General features: G+C 39.4%; 1 protein-coding gene across 2 annotated transcripts in view; it reads left to right on the forward strand.

The window, feature by feature from the left end:
- Positions 1-25,038, forward strand: part of dock1 (dedicator of cytokinesis 1) — a 206,297-nt gene that overhangs the window by 69,748 nt on the left and 111,511 nt on the right. For both annotated transcript variants that reach the window (XM_080873751.1, XM_080873752.1), the window contains exons 23-27: positions 765-873; positions 5,349-5,419; positions 6,849-6,955; positions 13,482-13,609; positions 18,433-18,528. In XM_080873751.1, coding sequence (XP_080729877.1) covers positions 765-873; positions 5,349-5,419; positions 6,849-6,955; positions 13,482-13,609; positions 18,433-18,528 — 511 coding nt within the window. The remainder of the gene's footprint in view (positions 1-764; positions 874-5,348; positions 5,420-6,848; positions 6,956-13,481; positions 13,610-18,432; positions 18,529-25,038) is intronic.

The raw sequence follows: 25,038 nt of genomic DNA on the forward strand, positions 1-25,038 counted from the left end.
AGTGGGAATTTAAACACTTTACCTCCATTTCACCTTGCACAGTTTTAGTTTCTCTTGCGAGTTTTGATTTTATTTCTCTAAAACTGAGCGGTTGCAACGCTAAATTATTTGAAGCCGCTGCTGCTGCTCGGCTCATTTCCACTTAATGACCAGTTTTGTTAAGATTTACGGTCTCTGTGAGCACTAAGGATTTTCATCTTTGAGGGATTATGTGTCCTTTCTTTCTGTGTGTTCCCATGCACTTGGAAAAATGGGGGGAAAGCGTTTTCTGTCGCTGTAGTGTGATCATTGGCGTTTGGTTGCTACAGTCTGTGGGCAGCATTTGTTCCACATAACCAAGCTAGCGGAAGGAACATTAGTAATTCGAGTTGGAGAAAATATGAGAAAGTAAAGCCACTGAACCCTAATATTTGCTTGACATTTGCTTTCTGTTCCTTGTATAGTGTTCTGGGAAAGTCATTAGCATAGATCATTAATTTTTCTGATTTTTGTTTCCGCATAACAGCAGGCAGGTGCTTCGGGGTCTTGTCATGTTGTTTTAAATGCTAATCTGGCTGGCAGCAAGAGTGATGTCTCTGGTTCTGATCCAGGAATATTTGCATTGATAAAACAGGGCCTTTCTGCTGGCTGCTTTTAATGATTTAACAGGGAAGCATCAAACCCTTGTCATTTCCAGTGCAGGTGGGGCTGTTTACACAGGGATGAAACGCACAACAGCCTTGTGATCATCTGCCAGTGTAATTCTCTACTTCATCTCCTCCCAGGCTCTATGAGAACAAAGGAGAGGCTGACTTCATGGAGTCCTTGAGGAACCTTTTCACATCCTTTAATGATATGATGAACAGTAATTCAGAGAACACTGGCATGGTGAAGGTAGGCTGATTACCACTCAAGTCCAACTGCATACTGTTGCTCAACCTCACTGCCAAGAATCATCTGCTGCACTGTGAATAGTAAATAAATCTGATGTGATTATCTTGGGATGACAGATTCTGTAATTGGAGATTAATGTGCCTTGTTAGATTTAAACTATGACAGCAGTTTATTAGATATTAATGCTAACATTCCTTCAGATCATTGCTGCTTACTGTGTTCTGTGCACTGTGTTTGTTTTCCACGTCTTTTTCACGTGTCTCTGTGCAGATTTTTCTTTTTATGTGAACTTGTTAGAGCTGAGAATCTGAGAAAGATAATCTAGCCACTTAAAGTAGTAGTTATAGTAATTAATGACTTCTTGATATGCTGTGAGAAAATGGGACGATACAGAGGAATTAAGGAAGTATTGATTCAGCATAGTATAATTCAAAGTCAATTAAACTTTAGAGATATCAGTGGTGCCAGTTTAGCTCACTGGTGCCTGCAAAGCTGATGCAGCAGCCTGGGTTCAAGTCTAACCTTTGCAGCTCGTCTTCCCTGACTCACTTTCTCTGCTTTCCATATCCAATCATCACTGTGCTGTCAAACAAAGGTGAATGAAAACACGCACTTCAGGGATGTCAGTCTGTCCAGATAGAAAGAATAAACCATTGTGAATTCATTTCAGTTGTTTTGGTCCAAATAGCTACACGGTCTCACCATAGACCATTGCTATCTCTTTGTCCTTCCTGACTGGTTTTCTCTAGTTTTGCTTTTTCTTTGTCATTGTTGATAGTATGTAGAAGGGCCTTAATCCAGCAGCAGGACCGGTATCTGCTCTTTTTTTGGAAGCAGGAGCAGAAGGTTCACTGCCAGGGCCCTACAAATTGACATCCTGCAGTCTGGTCATGTGCATGTTTCTGAACAGACTGCTAGACTCATCTGCATCTTTTAGTGGGTCCAGCACCAATGCAGCTCAACTGCCATTTGTCAGAGAACACCAAAATCAGCAGGTGTGTTGCTGCCACACTGTCAGACCTTATGTAGTTCAGAATCGTGTGATCAGAATGCACAGGCAGCCCCTTGATGACAAAGGCGTTAATGCCATGGACATTGCCAGTGCCACAGGCTATCCAGGAGCTCAGGGATGCCCAGATCCACCATCACCTTTAAGAGCATTCCCAAATGTTGTTGGGAGCCAATACCAGCGCTTGTGGGCCATTCATGTTACTGAGCCACATGTGGATATATCAGCTTGTGATTGCAGTGTACCCCTCAGCCTGATGGGGTATTGTCGTGAGCAGGTGACGTGGACACCCAAGTTTGTGAATGCAATAACTCGAGAACGAAGCAACGTAGGAGCTTCAAAATCTCCAACAGGTTCAAATCTCAGTGGCCTGGACTTTCAAGGTCAAGGTTAAAGTTTTCCAAAACTCTTGTGAATGCGATACGTCGAGAAGGAAGTCACCTAGGATTTTGAAATTGATGCAGAGTCAGAAAAATAAAGCGCTTTCAAATAGACAAAAATGCTTGTATGAATGTGTGTGTGAAAAGCACTCTGTAGCCGTCCATTTACTTGTTTTATCACACCAATAATTCAGGTTTTAGCTGAGCTGGCTTTTCAGGATTGAAACAGAGGATGTCAGACCGAGTTTGAAAAGAGGTCAGAGATCAAAAAGAAACACATAACTAAAACTGTATTTATTTTTAATAATTAAAGCTTTAAAGCCATTCTACATTTCAGATTTCCTAAATAAAATCACAAGACTGTACACGGGCATAATACAGGCACGTTTCAAAGCAGAAACAGTCGAGGTTTTAAATGGGTTATTTGCTTGACTATTTTTGGTTCCCACTAAGATATAATTCATGACATAATCCACTGGAGAGTCACAAGTTCACAGTTGTAACCTTCTGAAAAGATTAAATAAACAGGATATTGTTAATGCGTTTTAGAGGTACTATCTTTAGTCACACTATCTGTTATCCACCTGTTTCCTGTCTAAGCTACGATGACTAACTGCATGCTAGCTGTGGCCTCATACAGCAGTTCATTTATAGACTGCTGCTTTTTTGTTTGTTTGTTTTGTTTGTTTTTTTGGTGGGGGGTTCTCAGCAACATGTCAATAAAAACGTTGTGTTTTTTCCTTTTGGTTGGTCAGATATTTCCTGATTTTAGACTCATAATCATAACCGAGATTGTATTTATTCCAAATTCCTAGGAATTCGAAACATGCAGCAATGTTTGGCTTAAGTTTCCATCTTCAGAACATTATCTGACTTGTCTTGAAAGTAATTATTGGAATCAATTATGAAAAGATAATAAAAAGGATAAATGTATATATTGCACGAACTATAGAAGAACTCTTAACTCGTGGAAGAAGGTTTAGGGTGTATTACACAATGAAGTTATTGAGATATACAACTTGGCTTTTCTTGCATCTGTACTTTTAAGTGTGTTTGTTAATTTCTGTTGTTTGTCTATACCTTTTTGTGTGTGTTTGTGTTTTTCCTTTTCCTATATTTCACTCTGACCTTGACTGTCCTGATGCTTGGGTCTTCTCTGGCCTTCTGCTCTTTAGCTGCTCCTTAAGGTATTTATTTCACTCTCTTTCTCCTTCTACCTTTAAACACTCTTTTTTCCCCCATATTTACTTGCTTCTGACCTCAAACTCGGCGACCCCAGATTAGAAACAGATACATAAGGATGTTTGTTTATTTGTGTAGATACTCTAAAAGACCCGCATACAGACTCGTGCACACTTGTGCGCACCCACGGCTATGCTTTTAGAGATAACATAATCACAGGGTACATGCACCTTGGCACACCTACAGTATATCCATGTGCACACTCAACCATATGAGGAGCTCAGGAGTCAATTAGGAGTCAGTTGCTGTGTAATTGGGTGAGATATTAGCTTTACTGTCAGTAAATTAAAAACTGATCTTGAGGAACAGCCATGAAACCGAGGAACCCTGGTTTCTTCCCAAATCCACCCCTGTGAAAGCACTGTGACAGGTGGAAGCTAATTAGTAGTCCCATTATGCCTCTCTGGAAAAAAAAATTGGAGTACTGATGAACATCTGGACAGACCAGCACACATGCAGCTGAAAATCTAATAAATACACACACATTCTCTCTCTTTCTGTTTCTTACTCTCACACACATGCACATGCACAAAGCATTAACAGATGCAGATGACTTTTTATTAGAATAGAGGCTGAATTGCCAACTGAATCAAAGTCAAACACCACTGAAATCTGCCTAATTCTTTCTCCCTGCAGAGAGAGGTGAATGTGAAATATAGAATACTTAATAAGATGAGATCGTATTAAGATGACAGCAGGAGTTTGTTTGGAAGTCATGATTATATCCCTGAAAAAAATCATTCTGAATCCTACTTTGCAGTTAGTCTCTGCTGTTCAAAAATGTGTCCTTAACAAAATCCAATATTTAGAAATCATTTACTAAAGTCAGTATTTGCTCTCTTGCCAACCTCATTTTAATATTGCTAATTATTCCTCCACATGTTTTCAGGAATAAACCATGAACAGTTTAGGAAAAAACCCAATGGATTGTAATATCCAATGTGCTACACCTGTAACCCCATTGCAATGAGAGACAATGGCTGAAATGCACCAATGCAGTATAAAGACACAACCCACCCTGGCTGAAGTTTAGCAGCAGTCAGTTAGAGAAGAAGTTGTTGTTTTGGCTAAGCATAGCAGTTATGTTACTAGCCTTTGCATGCATGTGCTTGACGACTTACTGACACTATTGATGGACAAATTTAGATCCTATTTTTGTTAATTTACCATAAAGTAAAACATGGTTATGGCTAAGTCCATATGTTTTTGGGCAATGATGCCATTTTAAAATGTTATGCCACCACACTGGATTTAAGGTCAACAGTCAAAATTGAAAATTGATTGATCATAGCCATTTTTATACTTCTCCATTTTCAGAAGCTCAAATCCAATGTATTTCAATATGACTGCCTGAGGTCTAGAACCCATGGCCATCACCTAGTCCTCTTTTTAACACTGTACCAGAGTTTTGATTTGGCTATTCCTAAAGTTCCTGCAACTTCTCTGTCAGGTTTATTTAGGATTTTTAACCTCTTCCATTTTCTTCTCCATTTCTTCTAGTCGTATATTGAAGGTTGTGTTACTAAGTCAACTCTAAATCCCTTAGATAAATCAGAAACATCCATCCTCGCTCGTCCATGAAACTGTTTATCAGTCAATTGTCTAATTAATTTCTAACCTCCAATCTCTGTAATGTATATGGCAGAAAATGTGCACATGTGTGTGCGCATTCATGAGAGAGAAAGCGATTTCAATTGGTATTGGTAGGTTGTTGCAAATATTAAATAATGACACATTAAAACTCTTGTTTATTGACTCCTCTAGTGGCTCACTGAGGGCATGCTATATGCATTAAGATGTGAAATGATTTTGTCATATTTTTTCTTTTTGTTCCTCTCGTAAAGGGTGCTGCACTGAAATACATTCCCACTATCGTCAATGATGTCAAGCTGGTCTTTGATCCCAAGGAACTAAGGTAATTTCATGTTTTGTTACATATTCCTAAGCTTTAATGTCATTAAAGTGACACCAACAGCTATCTAAGAGACTTAAACATTAATACAAGTGAACATGCCATTAAACAGATCACACAGTTCTCTGTGAACTTCAAGATTTCTATGTGGGAGTTCTGTAATAAAGGATCATACAGAGTACTAGAGCAGAGCAGAAAAATGCTTAAATCCGTTGCCTTTTGCAAAGAAACAAAAAGAGTCATTTGCTTCAGTTCGATTGCTTTGTTAAAATTTCATGTGCAGATTATGTTAAGACAGGCTATTGGAATATTGTGCTTTTTCAAAAGCACAGTTTATTTATTTTATCTGCCTCTCCACCTTAAGTTGCTTTTATTCAAAAACTCAACATTCACTAGCTGTGCACTGATGGTTGCTGCTTAAAGAAGTTCAGGTTGCCTTGGAAACTCTCCACTCAAATGTCTATTTAAGTTTACGTTGTCTACTGCGCATGTCGCCAGCTGTAGCTTAATACTGTTTTATATAAAATACAAACATGCTCATGGATTAAATAATTAATTCATGTTCATGTTTGACCAAACAGAACATTTTATTTCATCGACTTCCAAAACCTTGCCTCCCCTCCTTGAGGCATAGCTTGCCAGCATAATGAGCATTAAGCTTCTTCATTTATGGGGGAAAAACATTATGCATGTTTTGTATCTGTGCTCAAATGTGGATTTTGATTAATAAATGTGTTATTTGTAAGGAAAACCTTTTTATGATTTATGTATCTTTTCATTTTCTTTTTTCATTTGTGTGTTTTTGCAATGCAGTTAGGTTATACTAATGACTTTATAAATTTTTAGTTCAGTAGAGTTCATTTGCATTCAAGCGTCTTAAATATCAGAAGACATTCAGAATAATGGCAATGTGAGTCATAGGAACAAACTCAAAGGTCTACATGCACCCACGTCTTTAGACTTATTAGACGCGTCGCAGAACATATGCGGGCATACTGTGATTAGCTTTTTAAGTAACGTCGTCATCCATTTCACTAAAATCCACTGATGAAGCTATTCTGTGGCGCTGAAAGCTTCAAAGCATTTCTAGGACTTGCTTTTGTTCAGTATGTTTAAGAAAAATAGTTATATGCAATACCGCATGATATAATGAAACCTTTAAACAAAGTAGAAAATGTTTCAGCAAAACAGAAGTGCCGTACCCAAATAAGAAAGTTCCTGTATCCAAACTCACCCAAGAAACTCAGTTATCTAAATCTTGTTTACTGTGTTCAATGCCCCAGAAAAAGAAATAAAAACCTAGTTAATGCAACATTACATGCCGTTTAACAGCTACAAGCCAAGCTAGAGAAAACAAATAGACGAGCTTAATCAGTTGGACTGTTTTTTGTTTTGTTTTTTAATTTATATTGTCCTCTTTGTGTCTCCATAGCAAGCTGTTTACAGAGTTCATCCTTAAAGTCCCTGTGGGTCGCCTGGTAAAACAGAAGCTGGACTGCCTGATTGACATCGTACACAGCGATCTCTTCAATCATCACGGTGAGAGCGCGCACATACAAAAACTGTACCCATAGTTCCTCAGTAAATTCACTCATGGTTCGGTAATTTAGGCAATCACACACACCACCTGCCTCCCCAAGGCAGCCTTGTGTGGGCTCACAGTAAAGGGTCTCTGGTAGAGTGGAGTAGAGTAGAAATTGTTCTTGTTTTCTGCAACAAGTTAAGCTTGAGTCACCTAGATGTGACTGGAACTGATGTTCAGGGTTCCCATCTTCATAGAGTGTCATGGCCTTATTTCTGTTTTATTGTTTAATCAGTTTTCAGTCTTGTTTCCTGTCTTTGTCCTTTCCCTACGACACAGTCATGTATTTACACCAAAACTTTAATGATACCCTTGAGCACCATACTATTGTTTATTTTGGTCATTTTGTAGTAATGTCACATGTGAAGGGCACAGTGTAGAGGTGGCTAATTAGAAACATGCTTATCTCCAGACAGGCTAGCCTGTGGCATCCCAGAGACGAGGCTCAACCATAGAGATGCTCCAGAGCCAAGAGTTTTGCTAGAGGCACCGTGCGTTCTGGGGTTATTTTTGGCTTGGTCTTGATTTAGAGACAAACATTCTCACGTACTGACCTGTGATTTCAACTAAAGATAAAATCCCTGTCTCAATAAAGCAGTAGTAATTGAATTTAGTTGGCAGAGAGCGACCACAGGAAGTGAAAAATAGTTAGCCACCAATCATTAGATTAATTTAGCCACTATGTTAGTACGGATGATCTGATATCCTCGTGTTGGTGTTGTTCCCAGACCATCATGAAAATGTTGTTCCAGGTTCAACATTGCAAGTGACCAATCACATTGTTGTGACGTTATTCTTTTGCGCGCCAAGCCATTCGTGCATTTATGAAATTCCAGTGTTGCAAGGACAATATCAATTCTGCTTACTGTTTATTAAAGGGTTACGGTTAGGGTTAGGGTCCGTTGATCGGCGGACAGAGGCGGTTTCTCGCAGCTTAAGTACAGTTTTTTGTTTTACGCCGGTTTTTCCCGAAGTCGCAAAAGTATGACGTCACAACATTCTGATTGGTCACTTGCAATGTTGATCCTGGAGCAACATTTAGTATGATGATCTGGGAACAACACCAACACGAGGATATCAGATCGTGCATGTTAGTACACAATGCTTTCCTACTACTATCTTGTTGGTATTTTGAAGCCAGAAGTGATCATATTTTCAGGAGGGGGTAGCAAGTTTTGATAGTAAGCTACATCTGTAGATTGTGTAGATAATTAATTGCTAATTAATACTAAGAAAAATACAAATGAAATACAGCATTTCACTGATCAAAACAATGAGCTGCTGAGCTACTACTCAGATAAAAGCATTCAAATGCTAAAATAAAAGGCACCACAGGAGGTTTAGTGGCGTTTTGGTGACTGAAGCTCAGGGGACAGCTGGCGGCTTAATAACATTTAAGAGATGAGTTATAAAAACAACAAAAAACCCACAAGACCTTGGCTGTTCCAGGGTATAAAGATGCTTATATCTGTTGTAAAGTTGGGTATTTTGACATTGCAGCCTATAAAGACTGACTCATTTTTGGAGACGGCGTCAAGCAGCAATTTGAGTATCTGCAACTATGTGTTTCTTTACCTTTTCCATCTCTGTAGGTTGCTGCTTTTACACACTTATAGTGCAGAAGTCTATGTGCGCTTGTCTGCCGCTGTTCAATTCAGCATGGCCGTACAGGAAAAGATGATGAGGGGGACACTTTGTGTGGGATGTAGCAGGAAGTTGTTGTGTTTTTTCCTAGTCATTAATGTCTGATATTGAGCATAATGCAGTGTAAATGTCACTGCTTTCAGCTTAATGATCTGCTCCTTATATACTTTACAAACATAAAATTGTCTCTGTGTCGGTAAGTAACTATTGAAGGCCAGTGCTCAGTGCATGGTCCTCTGGTCATTACTATTGATCTGTTGGTATAATCATGGACAGCCAAGCCCCCCCGATGTTTGCGAATGGACTGCTGATCAGCGGGAAGAGTTGTTGCTATAATGTAGATAAGGATCATCCCGCTGCTTTAAAAGCATGTGTGCTGCTCGATTCTGACAACAGTTCCTGCACTGGTGCTTTGAACATCTGTAGTAGGCTCTGAGGTGCTAGCTGGTTTCAAGCTGTGCAAAAGCACTCACAGAGAGGGCTTAGTTGCCAGGAAAATGTGTCCTTTCCATCAGTATGCGACAAGCAGTCGAATTAGCCAGACAGTTTTTAAGGTGGTGTAGTAAGCTGTAATAAGTGCCTATTCCCAGGTGGTCCATAAAAGGTTCTCTTGCCAACTAAACCCAAAATGAAATGTACTGGAATGCTTGGAGTAAATCAAGGCTCAGTGAGATGCATCTTACCTTTCTTAACATTTTCTATCAGTGCAATCTGAATGCGTTCACGCATGAAAATACTTTATTTCCTGCAGGCTGCACAGGCATTAACATATTAACTATTTTTGCTGAAAAGCGTGTCTTAAATTAGTTTATTTTAGCCCCCAGTGGGCTTAATTCAGTTCAAAATGACAACTTTAGAGAATAAAGAGGACATCTCTTTCTCCAAGGGTTTTATATATATGTCTGAAATTCTCTGTGTGAAATGGAATTGGTATGGGTATACAAATCTTTGCTTCGAATGAAAACTGCATTAATTTAGAAAGTTTTTCATTCGTTTATTCTTTTTTTTTTGTAAGTTTTGGAGGCAAAATGTTGTTTCACCTTCAGTGCTGACGATGTAAAAGGAGCGTGTGAGATGGGTGCATAAATCGCTTTGAAATTGGCTCATTGTAAGAGAACAAATATGTCAGCTGCTCTCTTGCTCTGTGTTAAAGGGGGAAATTACTGTAGCGTCTAAAATCTGTTTGTGCTGGAAGTTTGAGGAAAACACTCATGGCCTAGCTTGATATAATCCACTCAGTCCACTTAAAGCACTTAAAGTTTTTAAGCAGATACACACAAAAATCTAGACAATAGATATATTTAAAATCGTATCAGGTGGCTGAAGCACCAAAATCCTTTCCCTCTAGGCACCATTGTCAGTTTCACCATACATTTTCTTTGAGGTTTATAAAACTAAAAGCTTTATGTGAATAGAGCAGAATACCATAAGAGCTGCCAGCTCAACCTTTAATCACAATCTTTTGTGCCAAACAATGGATATGTCTTGATATGTGATATGTCTTGGCATGTTATAAATGAGATGCAGGACTGTGCAAAAGTCTCGAAACTTCCCTCATTTCTTTATGTTTTGTTTCCAAGGAGCCAGATTTTCTTGCATTTTTTTTTTAGAAGTTTTTCTTTGGAAATAGTTTTGTTTTTTTTCAGTGTATTCCATGTAGATTTCCCTCCTTAGAGGAATGTGTTTGGTTGTTGTTGTTAGGCTACTGTCATTCAAGCATTAAAAACAGAACCTAATCTAATGTGCTGCTCACTGAGGCCTCATCAGAAATGGTCTCAGTGGTAGGGTGGATGTCGAGCAGCCATTTTTAAGAAGAAATCATTGTTAACAGGTCCGATGGAGTGATGCGTGTCACATTTCTGGTTCAAATTGTCGTTAGTGTGTACAGAGGAGTGCAGAAGAGAGACAGAACAATAGCCTATAGTCATATGGAAAGCACGGTGGAGGCTCTGTCATGGTTTGGGCATGGGGAGCTTCAATTCACAAAATTATAAATGCAGAAAAGAACCATCAGATTTTGATCTATAACACAGTAACATCTGGACACCGTCTCATTGGCAGTGCCTTTATTTTTCAGTGTGTTAATTATCCCAAACATATTGCCAAAGCAGTAAATGCATACCTGAATAAATCTTTGCAGAGTACAGAACAAAAGTGAGCCAAACTCCAAAGAACAAGTTGGAAAACAACTCCTGAAGACTACTTAAGGAAATTGCAAGAGAGTTCATTTCAATAAATTGCTTCACCTAATTCCTATTTTCCAGGAAAATTATAAAGAGATGAAGGGTGACTCAAGACTTTTGGAAAGTATTATACTACTAAACTGCATCTAAATGAATTGCATCAGTGCATCACTTCTTTTCCTGTATTTGGAGCACTATTTAGTTTAAATACTATTATCAAAGAGGAGCTCCAGCTTAATTATTTTTTACATTAGAATCATTAAAAGCCATTCAAAGTCCATCAGCCATTCAGTCCAGCAGCTACATGAGATCTCTTAGATTGCTAGCAGGGAATAAGGTTGTAATTGATGCACTAATCAGACCCTGTAAAATTAAAAATGACATTTTTGATTCTCCAGGAGGATTTTTTTGTTACACTGCTAGTTATGCATAGTGCATTCATTACCCGTTAATTAAAAAAACAGCATCGTTATGCTTTCTGTGTGGGTCTGTGGCTTACAGCTAATTTCAGTATTACCAAAAACAAACCGCTTGTGAAGACACGCTCGCTTCTGTCAAAGGTGGCTTTGTCGTGCTGTATTGACAGAAATTTTGTTGTTTGGCTTCATGAAATCATCACATACTACCCAATTAGACACGCACTACATTTAGTAAAGGAGGTCAGAAAATGCTAAAGATTGTTCACTTTCTGTGGGTATTATTCAGAAAGAGGTCACAGTAGTTCATGCTATTCATTAGGTTACGTGCAGCATTGATGGAAACTTTTATGTGTGTTTTGATGTGCAGCAAAGTAACAAGTTTATTTTCTTCCAGCTTAATGTCTTATTAAAGTTATCTGTGAAGCAAAGAGATTGTATTGATTCTGAAATAAAATCCATTGCTTGGTGGCCATTTAGAGCAGCAGCATCTCTCCATCTTGAAGTCATAAAGATTTTTATTTGAAGAACACAATTGTTGCCTGATTCTACAACCGCACTGGGGACAATTTCACTTAGTGTACTCATTGTAGAAAATATGTCTTTTTTCAGTACTGTCTCATAGGGATTACCAGTTTACATTTCTACTTGCTATATGTTGTAGCAGACAGACAGCTACAGTAGGATTGCTTTCTACTTCATAAGTCTGTTAAATATTTACTTTACGAATTGATTAATTGGCCCTGATTCTTTTAATTACTACCAGGATAACTCCAGTGTTTGTCCCTTGACTTTAAATGTGATCCCCACACATCCATACACAAACTCGCAATGAAACCAATGAGGTTCAATTAAAAATGTGATAAATCTGCAGCAGACTGCCTCGGGTTTACCTTCCAGCAGTACAATGGATGTCAGCTCATCACTTCTGTACTCTGTGTCCAAATTGACAACAAAATTAGTTAAGAAAAAAAAGTTAAAAGAGAAAGTTATGGTTTTCAGCTCCTCTTAATTGCTGTGTTACTATTAAATTAGTGCAAACAAGCAGAAAATAACTTTCTACTCACATAAAACTTTGCCTGTTAAGTGAAAGTCCTCATATGTTATCTTTTCAAAACTCCAAAGATTTACACTGACACCATCATTCAATGCCTCTTTCATTAGCTCACCCAGCCATCGGTCAGATGGGCTTATGCCATTGAGATGTGTCTGTCAACCTTCCGTCCACAGTTCACAAGAGTTGCCGCAGAATTGAAGCTGTTTTCTGTGTAATTTTTTCACATTATTGTTTAGGACTTTTGACCATTGTTCTTTGCAATGTTGCTTGAGTTCATTGAGTTTTGCAGGCCCACCACAGCATTTCACAGGGGTTGAAGTCAGCACTTTGGAAAAAGAAAAGAATCACTGTGCTGCAATGGCCCAGTCAGACATTCTGTTGTGCTTTGCATTATTGTTCTGTTACATGAACCAATTTTGGCCAAGTTTTACCTGTCAGACAGATTGCCTCACATTTGACTTTGGAAGGCAGCAGAGTTTTTGGCTGACTGATTGCAAGACATTGTGCTAACACACACCTGAATGCTTCTGACCAGCAAACTGTGGTTACACAGCTAATCAAGTGCATTTGATTAGTACTGTATGACTGTTACTTACCTTCTTAATTCCTGTGGAAGCAGTATTGGAGTACTTTTTCACGACTGCACATCTTTCTGGTTTAAATTTTTATGGACCAGTTTAGCCAGTTTATCCATATTTTTAGGTTTACTATTGTAATCTAAGGGGTGGTTTAATAAGACGTTAATAACATAAGACGTTTCATGGCTGACTAGTCTTGCAAAATGATTATGGCTGCAACTGGCTTTTGTTTTGATTGTGTTGCTGTCAAGTACTTCCTGTTTCCATGTAACTAAAAATGTATTTGAACTACAAAAAAACCAGGGTGACCCTGCGACAAGTACAGCTTTCTTTTTAGAACAATAAAAGGGATTAAAAGTGCAACAGGTCAAATAGGAGCATAGCTATTCTTTGGGATTTTGGGAGTTTTCCCCCCACAGTTGTTTAATTAATAAATGTATGTTGTTTTAATTTACTCCTCGGAGATGTGGGAGAGTCATTAATAAGCTACATGTTTCTGCATCGAGTGTGTCAATAACATATGCTGTACCGCTTCGTGCGATCTATCATCTGCTCCATGTGTTGAGTGTCATCACGGATGTGTGTATTTATCGGCGTCCCTGCAGATTGCCGCGAGATCCTGCTGCCACTGATGACGGACCAGCTGAAGTTCCACCTGGAGAAGCGGGAGGACTTGAAGGCTTGCTGCCAGCTGCTTAGTGACATCCTGGAGGTGCTTTACAGAAAAGATGTGGTGAGTAATTCAACTCTGGAGCTTTACATATTTTTATTTCCCTCTTGAATAAACAGTAGCGTAATAAGGCAATCTAGGAATACCTCCATTAAAAAAAAAAAAAAAACAACCTCTTTTGACTGTGGTTATTGTACTTAATAACTGTTTATTAGTATGCTGTTCTCAGTTCGTTTTATTGCCCTGCATGCTCTGGAAGGAGCACGTTTTACAACAGTATTAATTTACTAACATGTAGAGGTGGCTGTGCTCAGTAATTCATTTCTATGGGTTGCTAGAGGCCATTCAACACTGAATTTTATCCAATAGCATTGTAATGAGTTCTAGTTATCTCCGTGGTGCTTTGGAATAGAGGGACTATTCATTATCAGCCTAGCCAGTTATTGTATACAGTCTTTTTCATATTATCAGTATTTTTTTTTTTTAGTTTTTTGCATTTTTTTAAATTAAAAAATGCTGAAAGTTTATTTGTTTTAAATTAATCATTTGTCAAACATAAATGTCCTTGATATTAGTTGACCTCTAGTTTAGAACCATAAAGCGATGTGGTCCATGTGATGATGAGCAGTATCAGTGTTGGTCACAGAGCCAGTTTTGTAACCAGTAAAAGTTAAGTGTTCTCTGCCTCGGTGCCAGTGACAGCTGTGACTGCTGGCGTTAGATTTTTCAGGTTGTCCATTTTTATGGAGACTGGCTAAAAACGTCCACACCGTTCTCCATATCTCAGAATCACTGTGTTTTAATTAGTCTCAAGAATGAACTGATTAGAATTTGTTGGTCAAAGATGACTGCCTGTGGCCATCATAACACATCGACTAAAACGCTTTCTGGCTGTTATTAAATGCTGTAACTCGGGACTAGAGGGAGAAATGGATGTAAACTGGAATTTGACTAGTTGCCACATGCATACAGCTGTGAGTTATTCTTTGTTCAGTGCTACTTTACCTTTTTTTGCTTCTTTACAGCCAGGTCATTACTATAATGAACAGTACAAATCCTTAAAATCATTACTTTTATTTAATTATTTAATTTCAGAAAAGTAAGAAATGCAACTTATTTTTATTTCTAAGCCGATCAAACAGTTTCGCACTTTCTATCGGCTCATTTTTTAAGCACAAAACTCTTTCTCAAAGTTTTAAACTTGAGTCCGCGTCTCACACACACGGGTATCGGCCCCTTACCTCAAAAGCTCAAATGATAGCAGACACGCTCACAAACACACACTGTTTTACGAGTGCGTTTGATCCTCTTCCATGTCCAGACTCCTGATGTCCTCCCTCAGGCCCTCTCAGACTCTCGTCATTGATCACGACCGTTCAGCCTCTCACACTCCACTCTGCTAGGGATTATCCACCTCTCCCACTTGCTCTGGTTTTTACACCCCTCTCTTGCTGTTTCACAAATTGCTGAATCCTCTCACTGTCTTGCTCTCTGTCGTATCTGTCCTGCTGATCAGCACAACCAAGGCTTTCAGAGACTTAGATGCTCGCAAAAATACAGAGAGCGAAATCCTCTGTAGATATGTCTGTCTACTTAAATTTCATCAAACAATTTATGCCTTGTCAGCAAGAAGTATCTAACTGCATAGGCCTCTTTTACATAGCTTGATGTTTAAACAAAACTTCCCAGTCCATTCATGCTCTGCATTTGCTTGGTTGACACTGGTCTAGACCCAGGCTGAACCAGTTTATTCTCACAAACACTGTGTGCATACAGTATTTGTGAGTTGTTCAGCTGCAGACTGGATAATCTAAATTATTGAAAGTTTTGGCTGGTGTTGGAAAGATAAGCCTCCTTCGAAAAACTCCCCCACGCCAGGTACAGACAGCAATAACAACAACCAGGCGATCTGATCAAAGTCGGGGAATAATCCATGACTTGGTGTGACAGTAAAACAAGATTTTAAAACTGCATTGTCATAACATCTTAGTAAGGATTCATGTAATAACTGCACATAACACATGTTAGGGCAATCTCTTTGTGTTTCTGGAAGTCTGGAAGAAGAATACTTAGCCGAAATCTCAGTTTTTTCCAAACTGACCAAATATCATTAGTGCTCTTAAATTTCCTATCTCAGTCATGGTCTACTCCTTGTTTTTTGAAGTACTGTGCAAAAGTCTTGTGCCATCTCTCATTTCCTCTCACTTCCAAGAACCCAGATGTTCGTGTAGAAGAAAAAAAGAACTTTTGACATTGGTTGTTTTATCAGTCATTTTCAGTCCAGTCCTGCTGCATAGCTACTTTTCAAAGAACGATTTGTAATTTTGTTATGCCACTTCACACTGACCTAAGCGTAAAAATGGCGCCTAACCCAAACGATGGGTCTGGACATGAGAGACAACTTGGCAAAGACCAATTTTAAATGGTATCTTTAGGCACTTTGTTGCTAGCAGCCTGTCACAAAAATACATCATTTGTTGACATTTCTTTAGTTCAGTCTATGAAAAATACCAATGATAACAGTTTGACAGGTATAAAATTGTATTTTTGCACCAAGGAGGTGATTCCCAAAGAGCTATTAGCTGACAACTTGAAATATTTGAGTAAACTGGGCAAGTGGAAGACAAAAAAGAAGGGGTAAGACTGAGGAAAAGAGCTATCTACGGCAGATGGATGGTGTTGAAAAAGAATCTAGCAAAAGCCCTCCACAGGACCTGAGAGATGCATCTAGCCCTTCAGCTTAACCATCTATTGTTCACTGAAATCTCATCATAAATGGTCTCAGTGGAAGGGTGGCTGTCAAGAAGCCATTCTTAAGGAAGAGAAATGTGGAGGAAAGGCTGAGGTATGCCAAATTACACAAGAACTGAACTGAAAATCAGTGGCAGCAGAACTTATAGAACGATGAATACAAATTTGAACTTTTTTGCTTCAAATTGTCATCGGTATGTATGAAAGAAGACAGGAGAGAGGTACAACAGTGAGTGTCTGCAGCCATCTGTAAAACACTGTGGAGGCTCTGTCGTGGTTTGAGGCTGCGTTTCGGTCACTGTTTTTAGCTGATGGAATTATGAATGCAGAAAAGTGCTGTCAGATTTTGACAGAACAAAAAAGCCAACATCCAAAGAAGAGCTTTGAATGTCGTTCAAGAAGCCTGGAGGACTATTCCTGAAACTGCAAGAAAGCTTCCCTAAGAGTGTTAAGGGTGTGTAGAAGAATAAGGTGGTGTTGACTTTCTAGCTCATTATATTTGTACTAGAGATGGCACGATACCACTCTTTTATGTCCGATACCGATATCATAAATTTGGATATCTGCCGATACCGATATGAATCTGATATAGTGTGTTTTTTAATCAACAAAACTGTTTTTTTTTTAAATATCTTGCTGCATTTTGTATAGGTTCATACTCAAGTTTTAAAAAACAAGAGACTGAAGCTATTCTGTTATACCTGTATGCAAAAAATACACTGCACCCAAAATATTTCATAGTTCAGCAATACTGATCAATCTAATAAACGTAAACCTACTCCATCCTCCCTATTCTGGTATTTTACCGGAGTAAGCAACCTAACTAATAGGGTTGCAAACTCCCAGCAAAAAAAGAAAAAAAAAAGAAAAAGGGAACCACCCACCCTCCACCTCATGATGTTTAATCGACGTAATCAACTTTAATTTGATGCAGTGTGAAAGAAAATGCAGAGAAATCAATTATTTTTCTACAATATTTAAATAGATTCAACATCTTTCTTCAACAGAACTGCAGACTGCACAGATCGTACCTTCCCAAAGGAAAAAGTACTATAGCTTACTAGGGTATATTAGACGTAATAGTTACTATATACAGTAATGGACTTCTATACATTTTACATCAGATTAAAACTTTGGGTGTAAGATTTAGATAATTATTTATTAAAAGCTCGACATTTTAAATGAGAATAAGAAAGAAAAGTATGTCTTAGGGCATGAACAGGGAAAAGGGGGCACAATCGGCCCCCCTGGCTAAACTTTGCTAAATCCGCCCCTGCACAGTTACCAGCCGTCAGCTACGTAGAAAAGGATCCTGGTGTAGAAAGTAATATTAAATAAATTCTAACAACAGCTTATCAAGGTTAAACGTGCTGCTGTTGTTCAGCCGCTGGTTTCCTCTTTCTGGCGCGAAGTGGGCGATAGACAAGCAAGAGAGAAAAGCCGATCAGCTGATCATTGATCATTGAAGTAGCAACAGGAGAAGGAGGGAGAGAGAGGCAGTCGCTCCATATATCGGTGATTAAGCTTAACGCTGGAATGCTTTACAAACATTCAGAGATGAACTTACACACTTGCTTTACTTCTCTCTGGGATAACTTTCTCGGAGATGAAATGCCGGATTGGTAGCGAGGCTCCAAATGCTCAACCAGACCGCTGACAGGTCTTGCGCGCCACAGCCGCTCTATACCTGATGCATACTGCTCCGACGTGCTACGGTTATGAGCTGAGTTATGCCATGTCGCAAGTTTTGTGAGGTGCTTTTTTTGATATTTAATGGATCGGATTACATTTTTTATTTCTCTCCGATATCCGATCCAGTAATTTAGGTCAGTATCGGTCCATCTCTAATTTTTACATTCTCTATTTTTCCCTTACATACTATATTTCCATTAATATTTGCACCTATTTCCCATTATCCTAGCAAAACGTAAAGGAATTACTGATGGCTCAAGACTTTCATCATCATGTATTTTTTTTTTCTAGCTGTTCACCCGAATGACCACAATTCCCTTGAAATCTGAGCTTCTGTCAGGCCTCATAAGTTTGGACTGATATTCCATATTCTTTCACTTTATTATGTTTTTTTTTTATTCCTCTGTTTTTAAGTGATGATATTATTCATGTGTTATGTACAGGGTCCCACCCAGTGGCACGTCCAAATCATCATGGAGAAGCTGCTGAGGACCGTTAACAGGACAATCATTTCTATGGGTCGCGATTCACCTCATATCGTAAGTGTAATTCTCTGCTTGGATACCAGGCAGTATATCACGCTAAGCACGCAACTCTCGGTGTTTGATTTTTGTGGTTGTTTTTTTTTATACACATACATACACACAATTTTAGAGGCACATGTACCGCAACCAGATTGACTCCCACAGTCACGCAGCAACCACAGTTCCAATCCAAAAGTATCATTAAAGGTAAAGCCTACCTTGGCAGATTGCTTTCACACTCCCTCAGTCTAAGAGAGGCTTTGATCTGCTCATATCTTTCTCCAGCCGGTTGTTTTCGCGCCGGCGTGTCTGTGTGTGTTTTCCTTTTGCTTTGCTTGTGTGTCTTATCCTCACTTATTACTACACTTCTGGTGCTCTGTGCTGTAATCTAATCACTGTATCACCCCACCGTTGCCTTTAGCATTCATCTTCCCATCACTCTCTCAGCCAGAGCTTGGTAGCAATTAATGCACTTATCAGTCATCCTGTAAATATGTAGTCTGTCTGATGTGTGCGAATAAGGCTTCACCCATTTTCTTCAGTCCCAAACACCAATTAGTACAACTGTATTTTTAGTCAGAAATGTGAACTTCTGTCTTGCTTGACTTGTTCTTTTTCTTCCTTTTGAATAATGTCTTTATTAGAGCTGCGTGTAGATGTGTTGTATCGTCTTTGAAAATTAGACTTTTTTTCATGATCGACATTCGTATTCTTACAGCTCTGTAAAATACAGCTTAGTGATGAGACATTTTCTTATGAGCCTATAGACATTTAGTAATGACAAATATTCACACCGCTTCCATCGGGGAGCACCAGGATTCACCATCACTTGTTTAAATGGAAGCTTTTATTACCAGTAACTGAGCCACGCCGGCAGAGAATGATTCCATAAAGCCCGGAGTCGCCACTGAGTGATCATCTAGTGTGTTTGTGTATGTGTGTGTTATATCATAGTGCTGTAATATGTCCACAGCCCCGACGCTTCATCTCCTGTGTTGGGTCTTTCTTTCTGGGTTGCAGCGAGGGATTTTTGCAGCAGAAATTCACTAACTGCTTCTTTTGTCTCTCTCTCTCTTCTAAAACTATTCCGGCTATGCACCAGCTAATCCCATAGATGGGAAGCCCTCCGTTGTGTAACAGATTGCTAAGCATGCATCACACTAAATAATGTCAAGCTAATGAAGCTGCGAGTTGAGCTAAGGCCGTCCCACTGGCCATTTTCTCCCAACCAGCTGCCTGGAGGGCGTCTAGGGCTCCCACTTACTCTCCCACTGTAGTTCTCTAGTCGATTCATTGTTATACCAGCTATTCAAATAGTGCGCTGTCCTGCCTAGCTCATAGTCAAACAGTTTTAAAAGTTAAATCTGAAGATGGATTTGATCTCTGTGGATGTTTTGTTAGAGCCTGGGTAAACTGAACAGCTCACCATCTCCTCACACCATTTCCTGTTTGTTGTTTTTCCACTGTAGTGGCAAGTTTCTAAAAGGCTGTCAGTATGAAGGCATATGCAGGCCTCCTTTTCACAGTATTACACTAAGTGCATCTATTTTGGTGTCCACCTGTGGGGTAGTTGAAACGGGTTTCTTGTTTCCAACAGCGAGTGCTGGCATGTGCTGTGGAAGACCGACCTCCTTTCTAGTTAATCAAACTACTCTACCCACGACCTGTTTTGGCCCGTGTTGAAACGATCTACTCTGTATACATATGCTGCCACTGGCCTCTATTTTACTTTGCTCCTCGAACACAGCTCGGGTTTATTGTCCCTACCGACCCCGACCTTTTGTCAGCGGCTGCCTTTATAGCTAGCTAGCATCTGCACTTGACTGCCTTGACATTTTAAGCATCTGAATATGATTTTGCATCAATGTGCAGAGTGTCCTTTTACTCAGTGGGATTTAGAGGTTACATGAAAGCCTAAGGCTCTTTTACTCAAACACATTATACATTATATAGTACTTGGGACAGAAATTGCATTTGAACTAAGTCCCCAAATGATTATTTAATGATGAATAAGGTGGGCGTGAATTTTTAAAAGCTATGAGACCCAGTTAGTGCTGCTAGCAGTGTTGTTGCTTTCTAATCAGAGGGCTGTTGTTGCTGCCTCTGGGTACAGATGCCTACTCTGCAGGCAGCTTGCACGCTGCTGCTCACACAACACCGCATCCAACCACCGACCTTGTTCTTCTGAGTGGCAGCCTCTTACATTTAGATTTATGCATTAACGTTCTACTCTGTCTCCCGCCCGTCTCTCGTTCTCTTCCCTTTCTGCTCTCTCCTGGCAGCGGTGGACACAGAATGTTGATGAGAAAGCACGCAGTGACGACTTTGGGGGCGTTGGTTTTGTTGCGTGTTGTCACTGCAGTGCTACACCTGTTAGCAACTTGGACACAGCATCATAGCATCATCTCGCAGGCTGTATCTTTGCATTCATGTCCACCCTCACACAGGTTGAAAAAAGTCCTTGAATTGAATACATTTAGATTATGGCTGTAGCAGAAACATTTAGCCGCTTTCCGTGGAAAGCACCAGGTTCTCTCTTTATGCTCTTATTTCTTCTAGTTTAAGTTCCTGGATAGATGAGAATAGGAAGCCTTGCAGATAGACAGAAATAGGAAGCTGCAAATGTATTTAAAAAAAGAAAAGAAATCTATATTTTCCATGCAGCAAAACCACAGAATACAACTTTGCTGTATAAATGTGTTACGTTAGATTTTACTAGTTTTTGCATAATTTTGTTATGGTTTAGGAAATACCTAAATATGCTTGCTGACAGAATTGATTAAAAGACTTGAGTACATATTTGACAGCTAGGTTTCCCATGATGTTGTCAAGAAAAAAAAAAAACCCCCCACTGCTGAACTTTTTTGTGGACTCAAGTTCTCAAGACTACTCAAAACATGTTGTAGTGATACTTAGCTGCAGTGCTCCACAGTTATCCTCATGATTTTCCTGCAGTGTGCAGAGGGAACGAACTGGAAAGCTGCAGGGGAAGGACTCTATGTTATTGATTGACAGTATGGGGCTGACCAGCTATAGGTGCTAGAGCTTTTTTCCTTTGCTGCGTGCACTCACTGACTTGATAGTGTAAATTGCGACACGGTCATTCCAGGTATGCATGTCTAGTTCAGAATCTGGTATTGCACATTCGCTTTATCTCTGTGTTTGGATATTTTTCTGTTCAAATATTTTTCTTAGCACCTCCTTGCATCTACCGCTCTGTCTCCTCTCCTCTCTCTTTTTTCTGCTGGCCAGACTACTGCAGAGCTCTTACAGAAAAGAAGCATAGTGAGATATGGCACTGCATCATAATGCCTCAAACATGCACTTATCACTCGCTACACCTCGCGTCTCCTCACCTGTTTTGAAGCTTTGACTGCGCATCCCTTTGGGTTTATTGAGCCTGCAACAAACCATGTTGTGATGTGTTGTGATTGTCAGGACTGTATAAACCGCTGGGACTTCTTTGCTGTTTGTCACCTTAAGACCACAGAAGACTTTTAAGTAAGAATGCAAAATGTTAAACTGCAGTAGGTGTCGTGTTTGCGCTCTCAGTTCTTGGGCATACGCAGTCACTCATCAAGCCCGGTGGAGTCGGCCAGGCTGTGGCTAGCGCTGACCTTCAGCAGCGTTACTTCGTGCATCAGTGTGAGGGTGACTGTGCATCTGTGGGGGTTTTGCTCAGAGCTTTGTTGCTGGTTTACCTCATGTTTGCACTTCAAGACTTGTTTGTACTAACATGAGGCAGGTGCAGGTGCAGATGCATGAGCACACGGACATGCCCGAAAACAAAATCTGTATTAGAGTGAGGATGGTAAGGGCAAAGACTGGTTCCCAAGCAGGTTGGCTGTGCACAAAACACTGCTGCTTACCCTTCTGCTGTATTCTCCTCTCGCCTCAGCCCACCATAGTACATTAAAGAGATGTATGATTTCAGCCTTATCTAGTACCAAGTGTTCTGGTCAGATACTGATGTTAAATTTGACAGTTGAGATACCGATCTGTTTTTGTTATTCTTTATTCGTCCAAGAATAAAACTAAGTAAATTTACATGATATATTAAAAAAGGGTAGCTGCACTGTTTTAAAGAGTTTGAAATCTTAATCAGGGTTTCTTTAGCAAACTTAAAGTTGATCCAACACAATAGATAAGACACCAACCCTCACTTGTAGATTTGCCCGCATGTTAAAGTCGGTCAACAAGGCCAATACTGTTACTTTATCAACACTGGTCAGTACTGGTCAGTCCACTGTTGATATCAGTGCGTTAGCGAAGAATTTTCCACAGCAGTGCAGTCAGAAATTGGTTTTCACAGGGATTGTTCATCTAAATTACAAAACACATTTCCCCACTAAACCCTGGTACTAGCAACCAATGCAGATTGGTTGCTTAGGATATGAGTGCTGCTTTATTCAAAATTTGAGTTGTTCAAAAGTACTGCATCTTTCTAGATGCTGTGATCTAATTTCACAGTGCAGACCCATCAAGCCTGGGCAAACCTATTCCAAAGCATCTGCTAAAAGTTAGGGAAACTAATCCTTTACTTATAATGTGACTGAAGAAGGTAGGAAAAAAAGTATCATTGTGCTTATAGCTCCACAAATTAAACTCGGTCCAGATCAGATTTCGAGAGCTTTGTCGATGTCTTTTTTTTAATTTCTTTTTTTTCATATTTTGCATATTAAATATCTTTATTTTTGTCTTTTTAAAAAAACTGTATAAAAGACACAGTATTGCACATAATAAATCAATTGCACTTCTTTAAGATACAGATAAACATCTAGTTCTCTCTTGATGCTACAGTATAACTACTGAAAGAAACCAACCTAGCATATACAAGAGTGAAGTTGTGAAATATATGTAACTAACAAAATGCAGCATGTTGGAGCTTGTGAAGGTCAAGCCAGTGATAGCTAGTAGTTTGCTGGATATTGTTGTACATTTTTTATGTCCTTGAAACCACTTTGGCATATTTCCTGTCTTCTAGGGCAGTGGTTGTGTCTTTTAGAGTGATCAGCTATTACGTTTTTGTTTTTTCTCTTTAGATATTGGCTGTTATCCCACACTTGAAATGTTTTTAGCACTATTTGATATTGTGTAATATATATTTACATACAGTGATGTGAGTAAGTAAGAACATCCCATGGAAACTGATTACTTGTTTAAATATCTGGACCAGCACACACTAGATCCTCTTTGAATTGAAATGGCTCCTACAGATAAAGGTAGTATACTTAAAGAACATGATAACCAAAAACATACAATAAAATATAAAGTAATATGTTGTTATCTGTTTAAACACAAGTACATCCTCAGCCTTAAGAAACTAGAGTTGCCATCGGCCGGACAGGCCGAGTCTGGTCAGTATATCCTGGGCAACCGTTGCTCACTAGGAAAAAGTGTCTATTCTGAAGGTTGCTGGCAGCTGCTAGCGTGAAATTGGTCACGGTGCATGGAGATATGCAGTGCTGCACCAAAACCCTCTTTGTGATTGGTCACTTTCAGGTTGCCGCGGTCGCTTACTGTGCATGGAAGACGCCGACTTGGCTGTAAAGACTTGAAAAACGTCTTGCCAAGCAGTAATAAAACTGTGAAAAGTGTGGCACAAACTGGAAAGAGGCCATTTGATTTCAAAGTAAAAGTTGTGCCTTTTGAAATGTTTTGGTTGTTGGTTCAGGAAATAGACTTTACCAAGTGTCGGGCAGCAACTTCCAGCGAGCAGTCATCAGCAAGTCAAAGAATACACACTGTTCCCTAGCGATTGGAGGGGGGGTTGCGGACTGGTTTCTAGGCCTGGGTCAGCAAGGCAGTAATCATCTAAAAGTCTTTGAATTACTGAAATTTTTGCCAAATCGTCAATGAACAATATTTGATGTTTGAACTTGTTCTGCCTGTTTCACATTCTTCAGTAAGATTAAAGACCATTTCCATACACTTTATGTATACTTTTTCAGGTCCACTTCTAGTTCAGCTTCAACTTTCATTCATGTATCTTCAAATACTCCTTTAAAATTCTTTGATATAATAAAGAATTCACACTTGAGATAATGTGAGCTGCCCAGTCCCAGCAAGCAAAGTGTCCTCGAAGCATAACGACCCGCATTCACATATTGTAAAAGGCTTTTCTCTTCAAAAATGTTCTCTCTACTGTTGTGGCCAAACAGCTCTCTTGACATATCTCTCATGCATGTCATGATTGTAGACATGAGCACTTCAACGCTGCAAGAGTTAAAATTTAGTGGTTCTCATAGACTGCTCAGAGATTGTTGCTTTGTGGCACCTTAATCAACATACCCTCACAAAGCCTGTGTAGGGTCTAATCACTGACAACAAACCCGGAAGCCCAAATTGTTTTGGTGTGTTAATAGAAAGTAAATTCGACCGATTTGCACTTGGGTGTGTGCATGTATGTTTCTGTTTCTTTTTTAAAAATTTCAGATTAGCACCTTTGTTAATGAGCACTATTTCAAAGAGGATAAAATGTTTGTCCGTCCATATCCGTCCAAAAACGAATCATTCTTATCGGAT

This window comes from Rhamphochromis sp. 'chilingali', assembly GCF_963969265.1.
Source record: "Rhamphochromis sp. 'chilingali' genome assembly, chromosome: 22".
NCBI lineage: Eukaryota > Metazoa > Chordata > Actinopteri > Cichliformes > Cichlidae > Rhamphochromis > Rhamphochromis sp. 'chilingali'.